Source organism: Balaenoptera borealis, assembly GCF_965194805.1.
Source record: "Balaenoptera borealis genome assembly, chromosome: 8".
Lineage (NCBI taxonomy): Eukaryota > Metazoa > Chordata > Mammalia > Artiodactyla > Balaenopteridae > Balaenoptera > Balaenoptera borealis.
In genome coordinates this window covers 57,619,385-57,642,951 of record NC_138865.1, presented here as the reverse complement: position 1 = coordinate 57,642,951, position 23,567 = coordinate 57,619,385, and the positions used below count along the sequence as shown (strand labels likewise).

At 34.5% G+C, this 23,567-nt stretch overlaps 1 protein-coding gene across 25 annotated transcripts in view; it reads left to right on the top strand.

The window, feature by feature from the left end:
- CCDC171 (coiled-coil domain containing 171) overlaps window positions 1-23,567 on the top strand; it is a 379,181-nt gene that overhangs the window by 210,636 nt on the left and 144,978 nt on the right. For all 25 annotated transcript variants that reach the window (XR_014247354.1, XM_082401590.1, XM_082401606.1 and 22 more), the window contains 3 exons: window positions 4,304-4,530; window positions 5,031-5,213; window positions 8,186-8,371. Coding sequence is in view for 24 of the 25 variants with exons in the window: in XM_082401590.1 (XP_082257716.1) it covers window positions 4,304-4,530; window positions 5,031-5,213; window positions 8,186-8,371 (596 nt within the window). In the remaining variant the exon portion in view is untranslated. The remainder of the gene's footprint in view (window positions 1-4,303; window positions 4,531-5,030; window positions 5,214-8,185; window positions 8,372-23,567) is intronic.

Below are 23,567 nucleotides of genomic sequence, written 5' to 3'. Positions count from 1 at the left end.
CCTGCACAGAAGAAATAAAATCACCCAAAAGGCCATCCCCAATCATTCTTTTCTTTTTTTTTTAATTTTTAAAAAAATTTATTTATATATTTACTCACTTTTGGCTGCGTTGGGTCTCCGCCCCTGCGCGAGGGGCCCCCCCAAGCCGCAGCGAGCGGCGGCCACCCCACCCCCCATCGCGGCGCGTGGGGCCCTCCACTGCTGCGGCCCCTCCCGCCGCGGAGCACAGGCCCCAGACGCGCAGGCTCAGCAGCCGTGGCCCACGGGCCCAGCTGCCCCGCGGCATGTGGGATCCTCCCAGACCAGGGCTCGAACCCGTGTCCCCTGCATTGGCAGGCAGACTCCCAACCACTGCGCCACCAGGGAAGCCCCCCAATCATTCTTAACACTTTAATGATTTCTACAAATCTCCCAGACATGTGTACCAACAGGTATACACACAAACACACCCAGTTTTATATGAGGGAGTCATACAATCATGCCTCATCATAATTTTTTTCCTACTCACTGGATAATAAATGTCTTTCCATGTCAATAAGGTAGGTGTACATCATTAATTTTATTTGATCACATACTATTTCATTGTTTATATAGTTTACTCTGAAAATTCCCTGTTGATGGATATTGGCATTTTTTAATATTTTTTTACTATTTTAATTAATATTATAATATACTATGCTATAATTAACATGTTTGTACATAAAATCATTTTATACTTGTGCAATTATTTCCTTGGCTAAACTCCTCAGAAATGAGTTTGCATATTTTACGTTTGGAAAGTATTGCCAGTCCGCCTTTTGTAAAAGTTGCTTTGCATTACACTCCCATGAACAGTACTGAGAGTTCTGGCTTTCTCATAATGCCTTTGGTACATGCAGTTTTAACAATCTTTTTTATTTTTATCGATTTGAAAGGCAAAAGAAACTATATCATTCCTTATTTGTAATTTTGACTGTTCGGTTGCATATCTTTTCATTTGTTCTACACCCATTCATATTCTTTTACAAATTATCTCATTATGTTCATATATGGGTATGTGTGTGTTTCTTATAGAATTATAAGAACTCCTCGTGTATCACACATATTAGCACTTTGCCATATAGTGTAAATAATTTTTCCAGTTTGTATTTTAATTTTGTTTGTGCATTTTTATATGATTAACATTATTAATCATTTACTTTATGGTTTTTCTTTTGGTGATTTATTTAGGAAGGCTAGCCTCACCTCAGGTGGTGTTGCTCATATTTTGGTCTAGTATTTTTGATTTTTACATTAAATCTTGGATTTTATCTGGAATTATTTCCAGAGAAGTAGTGAGGAAATTAATAATATTTATTTGTGTATGGATGACCAGCTAGTCCCACTACGTTTTAATTCCATCATCTATCTTTTACCTAGTGAATTAAGATATGCCATTTAGTATATATTTATTATACGTACTTGGATCTATTTCCTGTCTCTCCAGTCAATTCCATTAGTCTTCCTGTCTCTTCTGGTATCGGTATCATACTGCCCTTTTCATGAGTATTTCTTGAAGTTTTAAAATATGGTAAGACATTCTCTTATTACTTTTTGAAAATAGTATTTTGGGCTTTTTTTCATAGTATTTTTAGTTTCATCTTTAGATAGAACACGGTTTTGAATCTTACCTTAATGATTGGCTCCCAAGTTTGAAAACTGATTCATATTTTCAAATTACAGCTCTTTGAAGACACAGGCATTTTTTTGCTCAGAAGAGTGCTCTAAGATTGTGATGTGTTGGGGTCCCTTGAAAGGAGTTGTACATGAAAGGGGTAATAGTGAAAGATGCTCCTGGAAAAGTAAGCAGGGATCAGATCATGCAGCACCTTATGAGCCATGTTTAAGGAGTTTGAAATTTATTCCCAGATCTGAAGAGACTCATTGGAGCTTAAGCAGGGGTTGTGACAAGATCCTATTTGTGTTTTAGAAGTCATTTTTTCTACGGTGGAGGATGGATTGAAGAGGGGAAATGACTGGAGAAGAGGGGAAATGACTGGAGAAGAGTAGGGAGACCCTTGTAAGAACATAGGTGAGACAATGCCATGATCACAGAAAAAATTGAATAGATGGTAGAAATGTGATGTGATTGGATGTGAGGGAGATGGCAAGAAAGATGGAGGTGTCAAGGATGAGAAAATGTTCCCAACTGTCTAGAACTGAGTCGAATTTTAATGCAGTTAACATTACTCGTGATTAACATTTCTAACGTTATTATTACCATTAGGCATTATTATTATTATTATATTCATGACTCACATTATTAAATTAAATAATGACATATTTACATACATATTAATTAAATAATTACTGACTATTCCCTTTTTTTCATTAAAGGCGTTTTTCTCAATCTGAGTGTGAGGATTCCATTTTAATAAGAAAACACATTGTAGACTGCTCTTCCCACACACTAGTTGTATTTTTAGCAGCAGTTGACTTCTGCAATGTTTTGAAGGACTTTTAATTTTATCACTCACAACATCATAAGCATATATTATTCATGCTACATTTTTTTTAGGGCTAAATAAAGGTCAAATGACAATACTGCAGTTGAAAGTGGTGGAACTCTTATAATAACTTTTCAACCTCCCCTTCCCACTGCCTCAAGATCTGTAGTTCACAGGTTTAGAACTACTGGTCGAAACAATTCTCTGTGAATTTGTTTTGAAGATTTTAACCTTAGATGTGCAATATTGCCCCTTCTATTGGAAAAGGTATTTGCAGAACATAGAGTCCTCTTCTTTCTTGAAAGACATGCTATTAGATAGGGGAAAAGTGATTAACAAATGTATTTAGCATAAACAAGAATTTGTTAAATGTAACAAGTCAAACATTTTAACTAGTCTAGACAAGTTTAGACATGAGGAATTTTAGTGACATTTTTTTCTCTTCTGTATCATTATACAAATAATTCTATAACTATGTCGCTAGAGGATTTTTTTTGTTTCTTCATTTATTTAATATTGAATTAATTGTACTCTATACTGTATGATGTGAAGTATATCGTAAAAATACTTCTTATTCATCAAAGCATAAAATTATTTAGTGCTTTTTCTGTAATTCATCGAGAGTAGCAGTCAGGAACTTAGAGTGTATGCCTCTTTCCCACTTCTTAAAAATTCAAAGGAATGCCTTATGGAATTATCTTGCCACTTAATTTCACCTCTCAGAGTGGTTAGTGTCTATACAACACATTGCTGTGAAATAGTAAAAAACCACTATTCATTAAAATTTAATTATAGTTGATTTTTGCTTCTAAAGGCTCTTTATCTGTGAAAACTTTATTATTTTTGTATTCCTGAAAATTTCCTAGAACAATGAGCTTTTATCTAGCTTCTGTGAGGTGGTTTTTTCTGACATAGAAAACCACTGATGGATCACCTTCTCAGTCAGTGCTGCTCTTCAGTGTTGAGCCATGTGTTCTTAGAATTATGGAACATTTTCCTCTTGGATAAAACTGGCCAAATATGCTTTTTGTGCTCATGATATAAAGATAAGATTTAAACTACCTCCCAACAGCAGAGGTTCTTGAAATGTAGAGTGGTATACTACAGAATTTAAAGAGTCTCTCCATGTTCATCATTTTACACGGATAGTATTGTAACACAAGTAATGACAGATTAAGACCTGCCTAGCAGAGGGAAAACTAAATTACACGACTTTTATTAAGGCATAAATAAACCTATTAACCATTATTTGGAATACCAATTAGTATAAAGAACACTGACAATTTTATTTATCAACATTAAATACAATTATTAATTACAGACCTGATGAATCTAGCAGTAAGCAGGCCATGTTGGATATGCTGGGACCGTAAGTCCATTATATGAGAGGGATGATTACCAAAATCCTACGGGGAAATGAGTAATTGTAGTTGTAAAATTTTAATTGCCTTGGAATAAGGCAAGTTATATTTTCTTGTCTGAGAATATAAATAGTGTGCCATTAAGGTAATAAGCTTCAGTAGTTGTAAATAGAAAATGAATTTGTTAGGTTTTAAAACAAAGAAAGGAGTGATGATGATTTTTTAGTGTCATAGTGTTCAGTATGAATGACATACTGTAAATACATGCAGATTTTCTTTAGATACATTATTTAGTAGGTGGGCTATTTCTTACATAGTGAAAGTTGATATAGGTGGGGACTTCTTGAATGGATTACTACAGGTGGATGGGAATGATATAACTGAGAAAATATTTTCATTGTGTTGTGACTGGCAGTGTTGTGAAATGAACAAGAGACAATTCGTATTTTTCTGTGCTTGTTTTCTTTTTCTTTGAAGATCCAAATTCCAGAATTTGTGGACATTTGCTTATAGGAGCAGCCAAGAATTCTTTTGCAAAACTCATGGATAAAATTAATCTGGCAATGGACAGTATACCTTTGCACAGCAACAGGAGTATTACATATGTGGAAAAAGATTCCCTGGTTCAGAAGCTGGCCCGTGGACTTCATAAAGTAAACACACTGGCCCTGAAATACGGTCTACGTGGCCATGTGCCCATTTTGGTATGTACGAAATTTCATTATATAGGGATTTTAGGACTTGCAAATTTAATTCTGAATCAAATTTATTTGTAGTTTATATTAGTTGTACACGAGTGTAGGTAGATTTCTTTTAGATTTCATGTAATAGTTTAATATGATAAATAAAAGAACTTCCAAATAAGTGTCCATAATATCAAAATACAAAAGTTCTGGCATGAGTTCTGAGTTAACTGTTCTGTACGAATATACTGCAACAGAATTGTGTGAGACATAAACAATTATCTTTTCTGTTTTCTAGCCATCTAGATTATTTCTTTTCTTCATTTGTTCATTTTTCACTTCATATAAGGCAAATTATTGGTCACATAAAAAAATAAAGCTTTCACTTTAAGTTTTAGTAAGAGCTGGCATTGTTTTCTGTATAACCTAAGTTACATTTAATTTGGTAAAATGACCATTGCTATGGACTTACTAGTAAATCTGAAGTGAGTTTTTATAAAATTGCTCTTATTTGACAATAGAAAAGCACAGCATCATTACAGAAGCAAATATTTGGATTTACACAAAGACTGCACACAGCAGAAGTGGAGCGCCGCTCACTACGCTTAGAGGTCACAGAAATGAAACGAAATGTGAATGAACTGAAGAAAGAGCTTGACAAAACCCAGGGTCTTCAGATGCAGTTAAATGAATTTAAGCAGTCAGTAAGTATATATGATTTAAAAACTATGGCTTTGGTGAGCTCTCCTCTGATATAAAATATGTATTATATACATATAATATGTATATTAAATATCACAGGGCAAATATATATGTTTGTTTTCCTTAACTATTTATTATGTTTCCTTTTTCAAATAATCAAATCCCATTAATAGAATTTCTTTTTCTTTAGAAAACTTCCCTTCTAAAATTCCCCAACAGTACTGTATTATACATTTCAAATTTGCTAAGAGACTAGAACTTAAATGTTCTCACCACAAAAAAGAAGTAATAATTATGTGACTTGATAGAGTTAGCTAGGGCTGCAGTAGTAATTGTTTTGCAAGTTAGAAGTGTATCAAATGAATACATTGTACATCTTAAATTTAAGCAGTGTTGTGTGTCAATTAAATAAAAAGCACAGCATCATTAAAATCATCTCAAAAAACATTGAAAAAAAAGATTTATTCCAGATGCTTAACGGAGTACTGATTGTGTCAGCAGAGCTTATAGCCCTGTTAAAATGTATACTGTGACTGAAAGTATATAAAATGATTAAGCTGTAGTTAGGATGGTTAACTGCTATGGCAAATAAACTTTGGTTGAGTAACTGGCTCGCAGCAAGAGCAAAGAACGTGTTCCAAGAAATGTTTAGTGTGAATTTCTTCCCCTGAAGTGTAGAAATAAAAATAGGATTAATTGAAATAATAATTGAAGGAATGATGTATGTAATTTTTATATTTGACATCCAATTATGTAGTATAAAGTTATAAAGTGATGATTTCTAACATTTAATGATCATATTGAACATGTATCAGGCACTGGCCCTAAGCACTTTAAGGTGTTGATTCATTTAGTCCTCTCTTATCAATAATAATTCAATAATATTATTATCCATTTTTTTTTTTTTAACAGATGAGGAATGTAGGGCACAGAACAGCTAAGTAACTTGCCAAAAGTCACACAGTTAGTATGTGGAAATGACAGGATTTGAACCTCGGTATTCTGACTCCAAAACACAAACTTTTAACCACTTCACTAAAGTGGTTAATGTTCACATCCAGCTATGTTAATAAAGGATCGTTTTACTAAAAACAGAATAGATGGGAAAATGATGCTATTTTCCTCTTTAAAAATCAGGGAGTGTGCCTGCAACCATCATCTTTCATTTATTTCAGGCGAAGTATACAGGAGGCAAACAAAATAGCTTCTTATAGTTCATCTAAAATTGTAACATAAAGGGACACATCCTGCCCACCAAAAGTGATTTAGTACCTGCGCTGTTTTGGAATATCATGTTCATCTACTGACAGGCGTTCTTTAATAGCTAACTCCCATGATCATCTACTGACAGGTGTTCTTTAATAGCTAACTCCCATGATCTTTTTTATTGTTTTTGGTTTAAGCTCCATACAACTGCTTTCACACACTATCTCTTTCTTATTCTGCATTGCTATACTTGTTTGACCCTATTTAGTCACAGAAGAGTGAACAGAATTGCGCCAGTCTCTGGGAGGGATATATGGACAAGAGAAAGGCTAACATTAGCTAAGTTTTTAGGTAAAGGAAAAATTTTGGAAGAGTGGGAAGAAGTCCTGCAAAATGATGGGGATCTTCATTTATAGAGGCCAAGTGGATTGCAAAGAACAGAATGTTTTGATGGCAAGGAGTGATAATTTAAAACAGCATAACAAGTAAAAGGAAGAAGTACAAAAATACTTGTTCACAAGACCCAGAGAAGTGTTGTGCCATTAGCGAATAGAGGGATGTTAAAAAGCTGACACCTCAAATTCTTTTCAACAATGGGAAAGTTATGTCTTAAATAGATTTCTATACACTTAGTGTGATTAAGAGACCTGCGTGGTTTCCTTTAGTTTTCCACATATATTTCTCAGGTTACCTACCATTTGTGAAACATTTCTATTCTTTGTACCTCAAGATCAAGGTGTCTCTTGCCATTTGTTGTAACTAATCTTTGTTTGTTTAAGAGTTTTGCACAGGAGATAATACAAGTATGTCCTGTCCTGGATTCCATACCCCTTCAGAGATGGCCCCTCTCTAGAACTGTCAGTTATTCCAGAGCAGATGCAGTCATGATATTGTAGAAGTTGTGCAGAGTTTTATTGGCAGGTGTTTCTATATGAATAGATATTCTTTTATTCAGCAAATACCTACTGAGAAGCTACTGAATGCCAGGCACTCCTCTGTGTGATGGGTGAGGAAGCTGAAGGAGGTCTCTGCCCTGTGGAGCTCACATCCTTAAATGTGTGGTTGGTGGAAGGGTGTGGACAGGCAATAAAAAAGTGAACAACCATCTGAGGTGAATTTAGATAATGATAATGGCTGTGAAGAAAATACAAGAAGATGGCAATAGTGTGAGTGGTGGTAGGAGTGAGAGAGGTATGGTGTGGTAAGGACTCTCCAAGGAGGGTAGTTTGACCAGGGAAACCTGAATGGTAACATACACTGAACACAGACTTTCAGGTAATCCTTTAAAAGCATTTGAACTTGTTAAAAGCTTTAATTCCCACATCGTTATCTTTATAAAAAGTGCTCATGTATCAAGATTTAAACCGAGCATTATGGATTTACTTAGAACATGAATGTTTCCTGAGATCTTATTTGACTAAAAATGATAACTTTGGGAGTATAGCTGTTGTGCTTTAAAAATCAGAGTGATGTGGGACTTCCCTGGTGGTCCAGTGGTTAAGACTCCACGCTTCTACTACAGGGGGCGTGGGTTCGATCCCTGGTTGGGGAACTGCATGTTGCATGGCACGGCCAAAAAAAAAAAAAATCAGAGTGATGTTTTTTATCTTGACTTAGGAAATTAAGAAAAACGAATTGTACTTTTGTCATATATCAGATATTTAGAAATGTTTGTATTATACTCTTTATGTTAGCAAATAGAGTTCTGAAGGTTAAATGATACAACAATGCAGTTAGCTTATAATTAAAATTTTTTTGCTTTGTTCAGAAATTGATCACCCATGAGAAGTTTGAAAGTGCATGTGAAGAATTGAATAATGCATTACTACGGGAACAGCAGGCTCAAATGCTATTGAATGAGCAGGCACAGCAACTACAGGAGTTGAATTATAGGCTTGAATTACATTCCAGTGAGGAAGCTGACAAAAACCAAACTCTTGGAGAAGCTGTTAAGGTAGGAAAACATGCCTTGCATAAGGGTTTATTTCTTCCAGGTGTGGGTCTTTGAGGGAATCACGTACATCTCTTGAACAGGGAAGAGATCCCAAGATACGAAATTTTATTCTGTAAGAACTTATAAGGATGGGACTTCCCTGGTGGCGCAGTGGTTAAGAATCAACCTGCCAATGCAGGGGACACGGGTTCGAGCCCTGGTCCGGGAAGATCCCACATGCCGCGGAGCAACTAAGCCTGTGAGCCACAACTACTGAGCCCACATGCCACAACTACTGAAGCCCGTGCGCCTAGAGCCCATGCTCCACAACAAGAGAAGCCACCGCAATGAGAAGCCCGTGCACCACAATGAAGAGTAGCCCCCGCTCGCTGCAACTAGAGAAAGCCCGCGCGCAGCACCGAAGACCCAATGCAGCCAAAAATTAAATAAATAAATAAATAAACAAACAAATAAATAAACAAATAAATTTATTAAAAAAAGAAAAAGAACTTATAAGGATGCAATGAAACATGGTTCTGGGACCTCAATTCCAAGCTTGCATTCACATGTATTGAAAATGTGGAAGTAGGTTTTGCCGGTTGGAAACCAAGTAGAGATTTTTCCAGTAATAATTTTATTCTTTGTTTCACTTATCTTCATTTCTTCCTGTCCTTAGTTAGTTCTTTTCTTTTTCTTGTTTTATGCCCTCCAGACATTGAAAATCCACATGTCTTTTGGATGTGAAAGGTTTTGGGTCTAGGTCTCTCTGATTCTTATATTAAGTGTGGGTTTGAGGAGGAGGGGGATTTGGTTAGAAAGAGTTGGTCTCCCTGTCATTTATTTGTGGGAAAGGTGTTTAGAAGGGAAAAAAGAAGTTACAATAAAATAATTGTCATTTAGAAAACTTCATTAATGGATTTAGGACTATGATATCTTTTGGAAATGTTGTCTATAAGATGTAATAGAATAATAGATTATGATTATAGTATGTGTAAAATTTTTACTGGTGAGGTTATACACACTGGAATGGAACAACGAATTCCAGGAAAACCAACATGATGTAACACAGCCTATATAGTAGGTATCATGTATCATACCTAATACAGTAAACAACTCAGAGTTGGTATATAATTTATTATAAAAATAATATATATTTATTCAATACTAATACAAATGCTAATAATAAAAGTCAAAATTTGTCGAGAGCTTCCTGTTTGCCAAGCACTGGGCTAAATACTTTGTAAATACTTATCTCATATAATCCTCACACAAACTCTATGGGATTATTCTCATTTCATAGAAGAGAAAACTGAGATACAGAGAGGCACATAACTTGCACAACCATTAGTAAGTTACAAACCTAGGGAATCAGATTTTATATCTGCCTTCCTAATCACGACGTTAACTATATTACTGACGGACAGCATACATAGGCCAAGCTCTGTGCTGTGGTCTCTACATGAACTGTTTTGTTTCATTCTTAAACTACCCCTATGAAATTGGTACTATTATTGTTCTCACTCTTTTCGATGAAATTGAGAGAGTTCATTGGACTTGCTCAGAGTCTCCTCACCTGTAAATGTTGAAACTGGGATGTAGTTTTTAAAAAAATGTATTAAAAATCATTAACCAAAGTTCTCAGTTTAATTAGGTAGATTTAGATTTATTTCAGTTTCCTTTTCTTTATTATTTCTTTCTTTTTTGCTCTTATAAGTAATTCTAAGATAAGCAGCCCTGTAGCTAAATCTTTATACACATTTTGCAATTAGTTCCTCAGGATTAATTCCTAGGTAAGGAATTACTAGGTCTATAGCCACATGTGTTTTAAAGTGTAAGTATTATCAACTGGCCTACAGCAGATTTTTACATTCTCTCCTAAAATCCATGAGAATTTCACTTTTTACCCAAGCTGGCTATTACTACTAAAAATTTTTTTTGCCAATTTGATCAATATATATATCATTGTTACTTGAATTTTATTTCTTTGATTGCTAGTCAGGTTGATCATTTTTATAATTATATTGGTCACTGGACAACATTTTTATGCTTCATGTCCCATTAATAGATAAAGTAATTAGCCATGCTTTGAAAAAGCATTTAACTCATATTGGCGTCTTTTCTTTTTGAAATAGCTTGTAGTTGAGTTTAGGTATAGTATCTATCAGCAGATAAAAAAGCTGTTCATATTAATTTCTTTAAAATGTCAGTAGCTTAAATATTGTTGTCAGGAGTGGAGAATTGTTTAATTACTATCTCTTAGTTAGATCTAGCAGGTGGTAATGTGAAAACGCTGTCTTGTGGGCGGCAGTGTGGTTCAGTGGAAAAAGCACTGGCCTTGGAACAAGTATTTTCAAATTCAAATCCCAGTACTGTCACTTGGGCAAATAACCTTTCTGAGCCTCAGTTTCCTCTTCTGCAAAATTAGGCATCATGATACTTAAAGCTACAGAATTTTTATGAGAATTAATTAAGATACTGTTTGAAAAGTAAGTATATGCTTGATGAATATTCTTTTGTGCTTTTCAGTAATACTTAAACACAGTTTTTTTGTGTGTCCTGTGTATAACTTCTTTTAAAAAATAAACTGTATTGCTGCTGCTTCTGTATAAAAACAAAATAAGATCAGGAATAGAAGATATGGAAAATAAAGAAGAGAAAACAAGTTACTCATAACTTATCTAACAACACCACTGTTTACATTTTGGGGTTTTGTAATCTCAGGTCAGTAGTGTCTAAGTAGAAACTAAGATGAAATTTTCTCTGGAAGGGAGCTTGCCTAATTACATTTCTTCAAGAGCTTCTGCAAACTAAACTCAACCAAGTAACCGGATTGTGAATAAAGAGATACATTAATCTTAGCCACATTGCTAAACTTCTTTGTAAATTCTAATAATACTTTATCTGTACTTTATAGGGTTTTCTATGTAGACCATCATATTATTTCTTCTGTAGTATCAGTTTTGTTTCTCCTTTTCAAACCTTAATCCTTTAATTTACTTTCCCTTCCTTATTGTAATGGCTAGGATACAATGTTGAAGAGAAGTAGAGACAGCAGGCATCCTTATCTTGTTCTCAGTCTTAACAAGAATTTTTCTAACATTTCTCCATTAAGAAGGAAGTTTGGTATAGGTTGCTATAAATTGCTATAAGTTGATAATCCTTATCGGGTTAAGGGAGTTATCTTCCTAGATTATGCACAATTTAAAAAATCATAAATGGATGTTGGATATTATCAATACATTTTTATGCATCTACTGAGATAATCATATGATTTTTCTCTCTTATTCTGTTAGCAAGTTGAAATATATCAGGAATTGGCAAACTATGGCCCATAGCCTGTGTTTATATGGCTTGTGAGCCGAGAATTGTTTTTACGTGTTTAAAGGATCATAAACAATGAAAAAATCAAACAAAACCAAAGAAGAATAAGTGACAGACTGCATGTGGCATACAAAGGCTAAAATATTTCCTCTCTAAAGTTTGCTGACCCTTGAATTATTACATTATTAAGTATTCTAATGTTAAGCCAGCGTCGCATTCCTGAAATAAACCCAATTTGGTTGTGATGACTTCTTTTTTTAATACTTTGCTCAGTTTTTAAATTTTTCACCTATGGCTTTTAAATATGTGTTCCTAATCGTAATCATCTTGTAATTTATCTCTCTCATACTGTCCTTGTCACTTTTTGGTATCAAGGTTTTTCTATCATGAAAGGACTTCTCACTCCAAACATGTGGAGCAGAAACTGGGTAAAATATAACAAATGAATTATGGGGTATATAGCCAAGCTTAAAACAAAGTGAGAAAAATGTTCATGTACTAGAAATAAAAAGGATATCTAAAAGCAAATGGTGAGAGGAGGTAAAGTCTAAATGGCTCATTGGGGTGTGCAAACCTATTTGGAGGCTGAAGTTGATAATCATAACATTAGGGAAATCTAGGCTTCAAGCCCTATGGACTAGAAAAGAGCTGCCTGTGTGAACCTTAGGGTCTGGAAGGGCTGTCCTACTGTGAAAATGTGGCCTAGAAAGCCCCTACCTACCAGCTACAGGGGATTTGATATTTACTCTGGATACGGAGTAGGAAAAAAATCACAAAGAAATTGGAACTCCAGGCTGTGCTACACGTGGATGTAGGTTCTTAGTTTATGCTACTTTTATGTCCAAGGATTCAGCTGAGAAATTATCTTCAAAATGGTCCAATCCTTGTAGAACCAGTGTGACCTTTTAGAGGTAAACTTGAAAATATTCGGTGAGGAATGCTTCTGTAGCTCACAGAACACACAAAAGACTTTTATGCAAAATTCAATATTACAAAACATGTAAAGAAATGAGTTGCACATCAAATGAGAACATTTACATCTGAGGTGGTAGGAATGCTTAAAGTACTGGCAGGTGCTTTAAAAGATACTTTAAGTGTTTTTTAAATGTTCTAATAAGGTATGGGTAGATATAAGACAAGAAATGAAAATACAATCATTGACATAAAAACCTCAGTGAACGATTTGAACGTTGGGTAGACATTAGTGAAAAGATACTAGCGAATTGAAAGTTAGCTGAGGAAAAAATATATTAATACATGGCTCAGAGCATTTTGACAAAGGTATACATATGTGTAAGTACCACCAGAGTCAAGATATAGGACATTTTTTTTTTTAATCCCCCAAATTTTCCTTGTACTCCTTTCCACTCAATTCCCTTTTTTTTTTTCACACTCTCCCTGCTCTAGCCTGGCAGCCACTTATCCAGTATCACTTTAGATTAGATTTGCTTTTACTAGGGTTTCACATAAATGGAATCAGACAATATGTACTATTTGTATCTGACTTCTTTCATTTGGGGTAGCATTTTTGAGATTCATCTATGTTGTTTCTTTATATCGTTGAATAGTATTCCCTTTTGTGGATATACAGCAATTTGTTTATCCATTCACCTTTTGATAGATATTTAGATTGTTTTCATTTTGGGCTATTATGAATAAAGCTGCTAAGAACATTCTTGTACAAATCCCTATGTGGACACATGTTTTGACTACTCTTCGGTAATACCTAGGAGTGGAAATTCTGGGTTGTATGGTAAGAGTACGTTTAAAATTTTAAGAAATTGCCAAAGTCTTTTTCCAAAGGGGCTGCACGATTTTGCATTTCCAATAGCAGTGGAATCTGAGTTCCATTAGCTTCATATCCTGGCGAATACTTGGCACTGTCAGTCTTTTTAAGTTTATCTGTTCTAGTGGGTGAGTAGTGGTATCTTTTTTGGTTTTATTTTGCATTTCACTGATGACTAATGATGTTAAGCGTCTTTTATTATACTTATTATTATTAGTCATTCATATGTCTTCTTTGTGAGATATATGTTCCAATCATTTGATATTTTAAACTTTGGGTTGTTTGTTTTCTTATTCCATTGCAAGAATTCTTTCTATTTTCTGTGTACAAGTCTTCTGTCAGGTGTGTATTGAGAATATTATCTTCCATTCTATGATTTGCCTTTTCATTTTCTTAACAGTATCTTTCATGTAGAAGTTTTAAATTTTGAAGGGTTTTAAATATTACAGTTCATTTTTATCTTTTACATAAGAAATGTTTGCCTACTGTGATGCAGAATGATTTTTGCCTATGTTTTCCTTTAGCAAATTTATTTTTCAAGCTTTTACCTTTAGGTCTGTGATTCATTTTGAGTTAAGTTTTATATATGGTTTGATGTAAGGGTTGAATAGACGTTGAGTTGTTCCAGTGCTACTTGTTGAAAAGATGATCCTTTCTCTCTTCAGTTACCTTGGCCCCTATATTGAAAATCACTGTGTGTGTTTACTTATTTACTTTTGGACTTTATTTCTGTTTCAGGCATCTGTATGTCTTTCTTTATGCTAATTCTATATTGTTTTATTTACTGTGCCTTTATAGGAAGTCTTATAGTTCATATCTTTGAGATGCTGTAAATTTTCCACTTTTTTTTTTTTCAAAAATTGTTTTGGCAGTTTAAGTCCATTGAATTTCCATACAAATTTTAGAATAAGCTTGTCAGTTTTGTGTAACACATCAAATTTATTGGTATAAAGTTGCTTATAATACTTCATTCTTACCCTTTTTTTTTCTTTTTTTTTTTTTTTTTGACCATGCTACACAGCTTGTGGGATCTTAGTTCCCCAACCAGGGATTGAACCTGCACCCTCAGCAGTGAAAGCACGCAGTCCTAACCACTGGACTGCCAGGGAATTCCCTCATTATTATCATTTTAATGTTTGTAGGATCTGTTGTGGTAATCCCTCATTTATTTCTAAACCGGTAATTTGTGATCTTTCTTTTTCTCTTTTTTTTCTCTAGTTAAGGGTTTATCAGTTTTGTTGTTCATTTCAAAGAACACATTTTGGCTTTGTTAACTTACACTATTGTTTGTTTTCTATGATACTTGTTTCTGTTCTTATTTTTATTATTTCCATTCTTCTCTACACTTTGGGTTAGTTTTTCTCTTCTTTTTCTAGCTATTAAGGGGTAAATTTATTAGGTCAGAGATCAGCAAAGTATCACCCAAGGTCAAATCTAGCCCACCATCTGTATATAAAGTTTTATTGGAATGCTGCCATGCCCATTTATTTACATATTGTCTATAGCTGCTTTTGTCTTACAATCTTAGAGTTGCAACAGAGACCATATGGCCTGCAATGCCTAAAATATTTACTACCTAGCCCTTTAGAGGTATTGAGTATTTTTCAGAATACTCAATAGAGTATTTTAAAAAAAAATAAGAGTTAAAAAAAAAAAAACTCTGCTATTGGCTAATTAGGTATTCCTCTTCGTTTTATTTTTTAGGTGTTGCTCTAGTGTTTATAATATGCTTCCTTCATCTAGCACAGTCTATCTTCAAATGATATTATACCGCTTTATGTATAACATAAGAATCTTACAGCATTATACTTTCATTTATCCTCTCCTTTTCTCTTCATTGTTGTTGTCATAGATTTTACTTTTACATATGTTATAAATCTCTCAATTCATTGTTATTATTTTTGCTTTAAATAGTAGATTTTTAAAAAAATTAATTAATTAATTTATTTTTGGCTGCTTTGGGTCTTCGTTGCTGCGCACGGGCTTTCTCTAGTTGTGGCGAGCGGGGGCTACTCTTCGTTGCGGTGTGCGGGCTTCTCATTGTGGTGGCTTCTCTTGTTGTGGGGCACAGGGTCTAGGCATGTGAGCTTCAGTAGTTGTGGCTCGCAGGCTCAGTAGTTGTGGCTCGCGGCCTCTAGAGCACAGGCTCAGTAGTTGTGGCGCACGGACTTAGTTGCTCTGTGGCATGTGGGATCTTCCTGGACCAGGGCTCGAATCCATGTCTGCTGCATCAGCAGGTGGATTCTTAATCACTGCGCCACCAGGGAAGTCCCTAAATAGTAGATTTTTAAAGAAATTAAAATAAGCAAACAATTGTCTTTCATCAATGCCCACATATTTACCATATTTGAACCATATTTCCTTTTTATGACTTATATTTTCATCTAGTATCGTTTTCCTACTGCTTCAAGAACTTCCTTTAGCATTTTGTGTAGTACATGTCTTTATTTCTGGGACGTATTCAATACTTTACCTTATGGGTAACACACTCTAAGAACCACTGGTGTAAAGTTCTTGAGAAGACCTGGGAAAGATAAGAGCCAGAGTACAAGTGGAGGGTTGGCTTTAGATAGGGGGGACACCTCCTTATTATATATGTAGAAAAAGAGAGGGTTAGATGAGGGCAGTTATTAGTAAACTTCCTCACTGATGCTTCTTCTTTCTTTGTGAAGGAGGCAAAGTCATACGCTTTGAATAAGGAGGGAATTTGGAGGAGGAAGGCAGTTGGAGAGTAAAGTAGATTTGAAATAGTCATTGTAGAGGGTAGGGAGACCAAGTCAACCATAGAAATATGACCAATGTGCCAGTAGAAATATAATTGGAGGGCCCCTTTGAGACTGATCATTATGGTTAAACAGTAAATATGAAAGGATATTTGTTTGATATCAGAGAGCAGGCTACCTGAATCAGTGCTTTTGGATGCAGAACAAGTTATGGGATAATAAGGTTCAGAGTTTGAGTATGGAATGGGATTAAGTAGAGGCCATGAAGAGGCAAAGGAAATGGAGAGGTCATATTTTTAGATGTGTTGCCCATATTATCTTTCAGGTTACCCAGATTGATGGAGTAGGTATTGGAGTGAGACAAAAGCTATGAATCAGTTACATGTAGCTGAGAATCAGAATAAGCGTATTTTTAGTGAGTAGTATTTCCAATATATGTAATTGAGTCTAGCGTCTGGAGCTACACTAACATGGTAGCCACTAGCCACATGTGGCTATTTAAATTAATTAAAATTAAAAATTCAGTTCCTCAGCCACCCTATCTACATTTCAAGTGTGCAGTAGCCTCATGTGGCTAGTGACTGCCATATTAGCAGCACAGATACAGAAAATACCTGTCATCACAGAAAGTTCTATTGGACAGTGCTGGTGTAGAGGACAGGTGCATCTAGGCCTTTAGCAGACCCATTAGGCATGGAAATCAAAACTTAACTGTAATAGTCTTTCCATTAGGCAGAAACCTTTTAGAGCAAAAGGGCTTAGGAGAGACAAGCTCTTCCTATTGCTGATCTTGAATGAATAGAACTAGTTTAATAGTTATAAAGTTCTCTAAGAACTCTTATGTCAGGGAAGGGGACGTACCTTGAAAGCAAGAACTATAATTAGTTAGATATAGCACACCTCTCTATTGTTGGGACTATAGACAAATGAATATGGAAACGTGGTATGGAAAAAAGTAGAACAAGTTAAAGATTTGTTTATTTTTATTTTTTCCTCATTCCCCTAATCTGTTCCTGAGATATTTTATATTGTTGACCTGGTTGATAGTACCTTTAGTGCTACTATACTTCTGAGGCAGTTTTGTTAGGCAACATTTCTTTATTTAATATGGGTACTTTGTAAAACAACAAAAGCTACGTATCTAATATATTTTTTTTCTTGACTTCAAGTAAGCTTGTGTTTAAATTTAGTAACTACTTAAACTAAGCATTTTATCTGGGATCCTGCCTTTCATATTTTTATGTTTAATAGAACTCAGCTTCTATTTAATGGTAGACACTCTATATTAATGGAGTAGGTGAAAGACTGAAATAAAGTGTTACTTTAATGAGAGAGTGAACCTGTGGATAAATTACTTGCAGGAGCTAATACAGAAATGTGTACCTTAAAATGGGTTGCTGCTGTGACAATACCTAAAAGTATGAGGCACTGACATAGAGATCAGGCGGTTTGTGGTGAGGAAATTGATATCAGAGGTGTAAAGGTAGAAATTCATATTAAGCTGTGGCAACATTTGATAAAACTGTACTTGTGATAATTTAGGAAGAAAACTTCCCCTATAGTTCTAGGGGAACTGGTTCGAAAGAATTAATGATATGTGTTGGCTTTGACATTCTGCTTTGAACAAGCTATTACAAGAAAGAAAGGAACTCAGGAAAGAATTAGTTGTCTTATGAGCATAAATAAAAGGGAAGAGAGAATGAGTCTAGAAATCTGGGGCCTAGAAGGAGCTGATTATGACTCAGTCCCATGGCAAAGAACAAATTAGGGGTATGGCTTTCTTATTCTAACCTGCTATCTTAGATGGCCTCAAGATAACCACCATTAAGTTCAAGTATACACACTATACCTGTGTGCACAAATGGCTATGTGGAAACAGGAAAACCAGTAGTGAGGATAATCTCCAAGAAAGAATCTTGTATTTATTGGCACATGGCACTGACTGGAATCAAACAAATTAAAAGCCTACCAGCTTTTGTGTTGCCAAGAAATCACAAATCTGGACTAAAATAGCCTTATACTATACTAAGTCTTAAACAGTAAGCCTTAAACAGTCTATTCATTTATCATTTTAATTGATACTCAGAATTCCATACTGTAAATAAGTCATCATTTATTTAGTTATTTGTCTACTGATGGGTATTAGATTTGTGTCATTTTTTAAGGTATTATAGGTTTGAGTAAGGAGACTGAATTCCTGACAGGGCCAAGGTAGATCTAGTTCTGGTGCATACCCGAAACTCAATAACTTTTTATTGAATTTAGTGAAATAATAGAGTTACTGTTTGCACTTGCATACACAGTGGAATAATTGGTCAGGATAATTAAATTTTAGAGGAGGGACATGTGATTTGCAGTTTCAATGAATGGAAGGCCTTGGGAATGCCATGGTATTGACATTTGTGGTATTCCTTTTGGCACTTGAGGTATTCCTTTGGAAAGGGATAATTTTCATAGTGTTAATCAATTCTATCAGTTACAGAGAAATATTGAAAAACAAAGCATCTGAAATAGCCCATTTATCTCCCCAAATAATTTTGATACATGTAGCTGGTACCAACCTGGGACTAGACTCATCTGAAAATCCATTCCATGGCCCCATAGTGAATTGGGTTCTCCTAGTTGGCCTACAAATTGTAATTTGATGATGCATTTCTTTGACTGAGTGTATAGTTGATGTTTGCATAATATGTTAAAAGCAAAATAGACCATAGGCTCATAGATAATATGCTGATGGGGTATAGGAGTAAATTAGACTCCTATAAATAAAAATTTAGGAAATGATAGTAATTTATGAACTGATAGCAAGCAAGGTGAAGGATACAGAAACAGAATGACATAATTACTTTTCTGAGCCGACATTGCTTATATGAAAAGAGATTTTTAAATTTTGCTCTCTCTCTAGTAAGTTTGACATTAAAAATGACTGATTCACTTAGGATTAGAACAAAGCTATAGCTATCATTGTTCCTTAATTTTTCTTGGGAAAAGTTAGCTATCTATTAAATTCTTATAACTTTCAATTACATTGGAAACACTAGATGTGTTTATTATTTATAGAAAAATTTAATATATTTTTATATTTATAGGATTATTTAATAAAGCAAATAATCTTCCTGTAGCGTTTAAAAAATCACCTCCTGATTTATCTTTCTTAAAAAATAAATTCTGATAATCTAATTAATTGATACATATATTTGAGCCTTTATTGTGCAAAGCACAATACTTAGCTTTGTGGAGAATACGTTGAATTTAATTGAAAAAAATTTCCTACATCCTAATGATTGGTGATAGAATTGAATTGACAATGGATGAGAACTTCTGAAACTGTTTTACAAAATCTTAAGTTCTCTGGAACTGTCACAATCTTGTAATTTTGTCCATGCAAAATGCTAGACATTGGTTGAGAGAGAATGACTTACGGGAGAAAAATAAAGATTTATTCACAGCAAGTCTCCCAAATGCTAGTTCTTTTGTCTAACTCTGACCCAAGTCCTTGATCATAAGTTCTTGTTGGTCTTCATTTTCTGTCCTCTGCTAACTTCTGCTATCCTGTCTTTCCTCTCCCAGAGCAGTATCAGCCTCACAGGGTCTTAGGGCTCGTGCCTCTTCCTCGCTCCCTGTCATCCCTCACCTTCTGGCAGCTGCTTTGGCTTTTTCTTGCTCATGTCTCTATTTTAATAGAAAATGAACTCTGTACTTTATTATTTTCCATTCTCAAAACTTAATTATGCTTACACTATGGATAAGAAAGAAGTAAGAAGAAAAAAGTATGTTTTTCAGATTTCACATGGAATAATTTGCAGAGATATTTTGGAGTTGGAGTAATTGTGGCAAAGTCCACATTTTGTGAATATTTACCTTCTTTTTATTTGAGTATCCTAACCTTTATATTATTATTATTATTATTATTAATTTTTTTAAATGCATGTATAACCAGTTTATTGAGAAGCCTTAATTTTTCAGGGGTATGAATGTGCAGCATTTTTTAATTTTTTAAAAAATTAATTAATTAATTTACTTATTTATTTTTGGCTGCGTTGGGTCTTTGTTGCTGTGCATGGGCTTTCTCTAGTTGCGGCTAGTGGCGGCTACTCTTCATAGCAGTGCGCAGGCTTCTCATTGCAGTGGCTTCTCTTGTTGTGGAGCATGGGCTCTAGGCATGCAGGTTCAGTAGTTGTGGCTCACGGGCTCTAGAGTGCAGGCTCAGTAGTTGTGGCTCATGGGCTTAGTTGCTCTGTGGCATGTGGGATCTTCCCGGACCAGGGCTCGAACCCATGTCCCCTGCACTGGCAGGCGAATTCTTAACCACTGCACCACCAGGGAAATCCTATAGTATTAATAACATTTTTTGCCGTACTCTGAGGTTATAGAATGTGAATGTTGCAATGCAGTTATATTTTGAATAAATAACCATATTTTCTCTAGTAATCTTTTAAACAAAAGAGCCCTCAAATTCATTTACTTTTAAAAATTTAAACATTTTTTAGTTGATGAATCCTGATTATAATAATAATTAGCATCTATCATATTACCCGTTTTCATAAAGTAGGATTATTAACATCATTACTTAATTTAAAAGTCTTATTTTTTACATTAATCCCATTTTTTTTTATCGTCCTAATGACTTATACCATTGAGACCTATAGGGTAGTCAATTATATTTCAAGGTCAGAGAAAAAAGGACTAAGAAAACAACAGCTCTCAGGTAATTTTTTAAAAAATAATAATTTAACAGAGAAGATTCAAGCTAGAAGCTAGAAGATTTACAAAAAGTTTTTCCATTTTTGTAAGACTGAACACAACAGAAAAATATGTAAAAAATACATTTCTTTTAAATTTATTATGACATTTTCCTTTTTTCAAAGTACAAGTACTCATATGTAATTTTAAGATACTTTTTTCCATGTTTAAATTTGTCCTCAATGAATTATAATTTGAGATTAGGCTTATGTTTCTTAATCGAGTGCTAACCTTTGGTTAGATTATATTTTAAATATTACTTAAAATATTTTGAATCATACAGTTCAACTTTGTATAAAATCTTTTTATAAACGTTATCTTAGTTTACTTTTTCTGATTAAACATGTTCTCAGAAAGAAAAACTTTAAAAACACAGAAGAAACAAAGATAATTTGTATGTAATCTTGTCATCAACCATGTATAACCATTAAGAATATTTTGGCAAATAAAACTGGAAGTATGCTGTACATACAGTTTTATATTTTGTTTTTGGGGGCAGAGTGACAGTGTTTACACTTACATCATACAAGCAGGTATTGGAATATAGATTGTAGTCAGGCAAAAGTGGAAACAGAGAGACCAGTTAGAGACTAACAATATAATCTAGACCAGAGATGATGGTGGTTTAGAAGAGGTTGGTAGGAGTAAAGAGTGGTGAGATTCTGGACTTATTTGCATTTTGAAAGTAAAACTTACAGAATTTCTAATGATTTAGATGTGAACTATGAAAGAGGTGAATCAAGGATGAACTTCAGCAACTGGGTGAATGGGACTGACATTTAAGATGATTTTAAAACGTTATTTTTAAAAATAAAATGGCTTTTTTTTTTTGGCCGCGCCATGCGGCATGTGGGATCTTAGTTCCCTGACCAGGGATCGAACCCATGCCCCTGCAGTGGAAGCACGGAGACCTAACCACTGGACCACCAGGGAATTTCCTAAAACATTATTTTAATGAGCCATATAATATTCCATCACATGAATGTGCTGAAATGTATTTAACTATTTTCCTGTTGTTGGATATTCAGGTTGCGTCCATTTTTCACTATTAAAAATTAAGATGAACATCTTACACTTAAGTCTTTGATCATAGAGCTGATTATATTCTCAAGGTAGAGCTCAAGAAGTAGATTTATTGGGTCAAAAGATATAGATACTTTAAAGTGGTGTGTATGTCTTTTTAAAAAAATATTTATTTATTTATTTATTTGGCTGCATTTGGTCTTCGTTGAGGCACATGGGCTTCTCTCTAGTTGTGGCATGTGGGTTTGCTCTTCTCTAGTTGTGGTGTGGGCTCCAGAGCGCATAGGCTCTGTAGTTTGCAGCACGTGGGCTCTCTAGTTGAGGCGCATGAGCTCAGTAGTTGTGGCATGCGGGTTTAGTTGCCCGGCAGCATGTGGGATCTTAGCACCCCGACCAGGGATCGAGCATGTGTCCCCTGCATTGGAAGGCATACTCTACCGCTGGCCCACCAGGGAAGTCCCAGACTTCCTGGGAAGGTGTGTATGTCTTAAAAGCTGTGAATATTTTTTCAGAACCTGTGTATACATCAGGTGTATACATGTGAAGGGGGAGTATAAGAGCACCTGCTTGACCCCATTCTCATCAGCTTTGGGTATCATTACGTATTATCCAGAAAACACCAGTAACAACAAATCAAAACTAGGAAGCTTTGCCAGTTTGGCAGATAAGGAAAGGTATACTGTTTTATTTTGCACCAGGCATAAAAAGGAACAATGAATTTCCCCCCACACAGATGTTTTTTATTCACATAATTTTATGTAAAGTTAGTTTGCTATTTGTAGTGTAGTTTAAGAAAAGAGGAAGAACTAACATTTCTGAGCATATACTTCAGTTAGACACATTGTAAGGCACTTCATATTATTTTAACAGTTACAACATGTTAGAAATAAGTATTACTGTTTATATTTTATATATGAAGAAACAAAAATATCTGCAGAGGACTTGGGAATATATATGATGAAGTTGCTTTATGTAAAGGAAAATACATTTGTTAATATTGCTTAAAAGGCTTCTCTTTGGGACCTTAATAGGTTTAAAGACTGTTACTGTTGAAAAATTGTAATATTAATTTGTCACAGCAGGAAATTTTCATATATTTAAAAAAAATAAAATGCTTCACACCTATTTAAAGGGAAAGTTGATAAGTGCTATGTTTTCTTTGTGTATTATAAGAATATTTCCATGACAGAGTAAAAAAATATTTGCCTTTTCACAAATTCATTCTTAGGTTAGTTTTAGAACAGATATTATTACGTCTACACTTGAAAATATGCATATTCCTATCCCTGTCATATGTTGCCCACTTAAGGAAAACTCAATAGTAATGAATCTGATTTACCCTTATCAAGCCTTTTAATAATATTCTGAATTAAGCTACATGGGAGAGAAAATTCTTTCTTGAGCTCTACAAGAAGAAATTGTACAATTTATTTTCAAAATTCCCATTTTAGTAGATAAAAAATAACATTGGCTTTTCCATTTTCAATAATATTCATATATATTATACCTATATACATGCATATATACATATACTCAGTTATATGTATATACATAGACATACTATACAATTATATACTTTATAAAAATAAATTACATATATTTCATGTATGTGTAAATTATA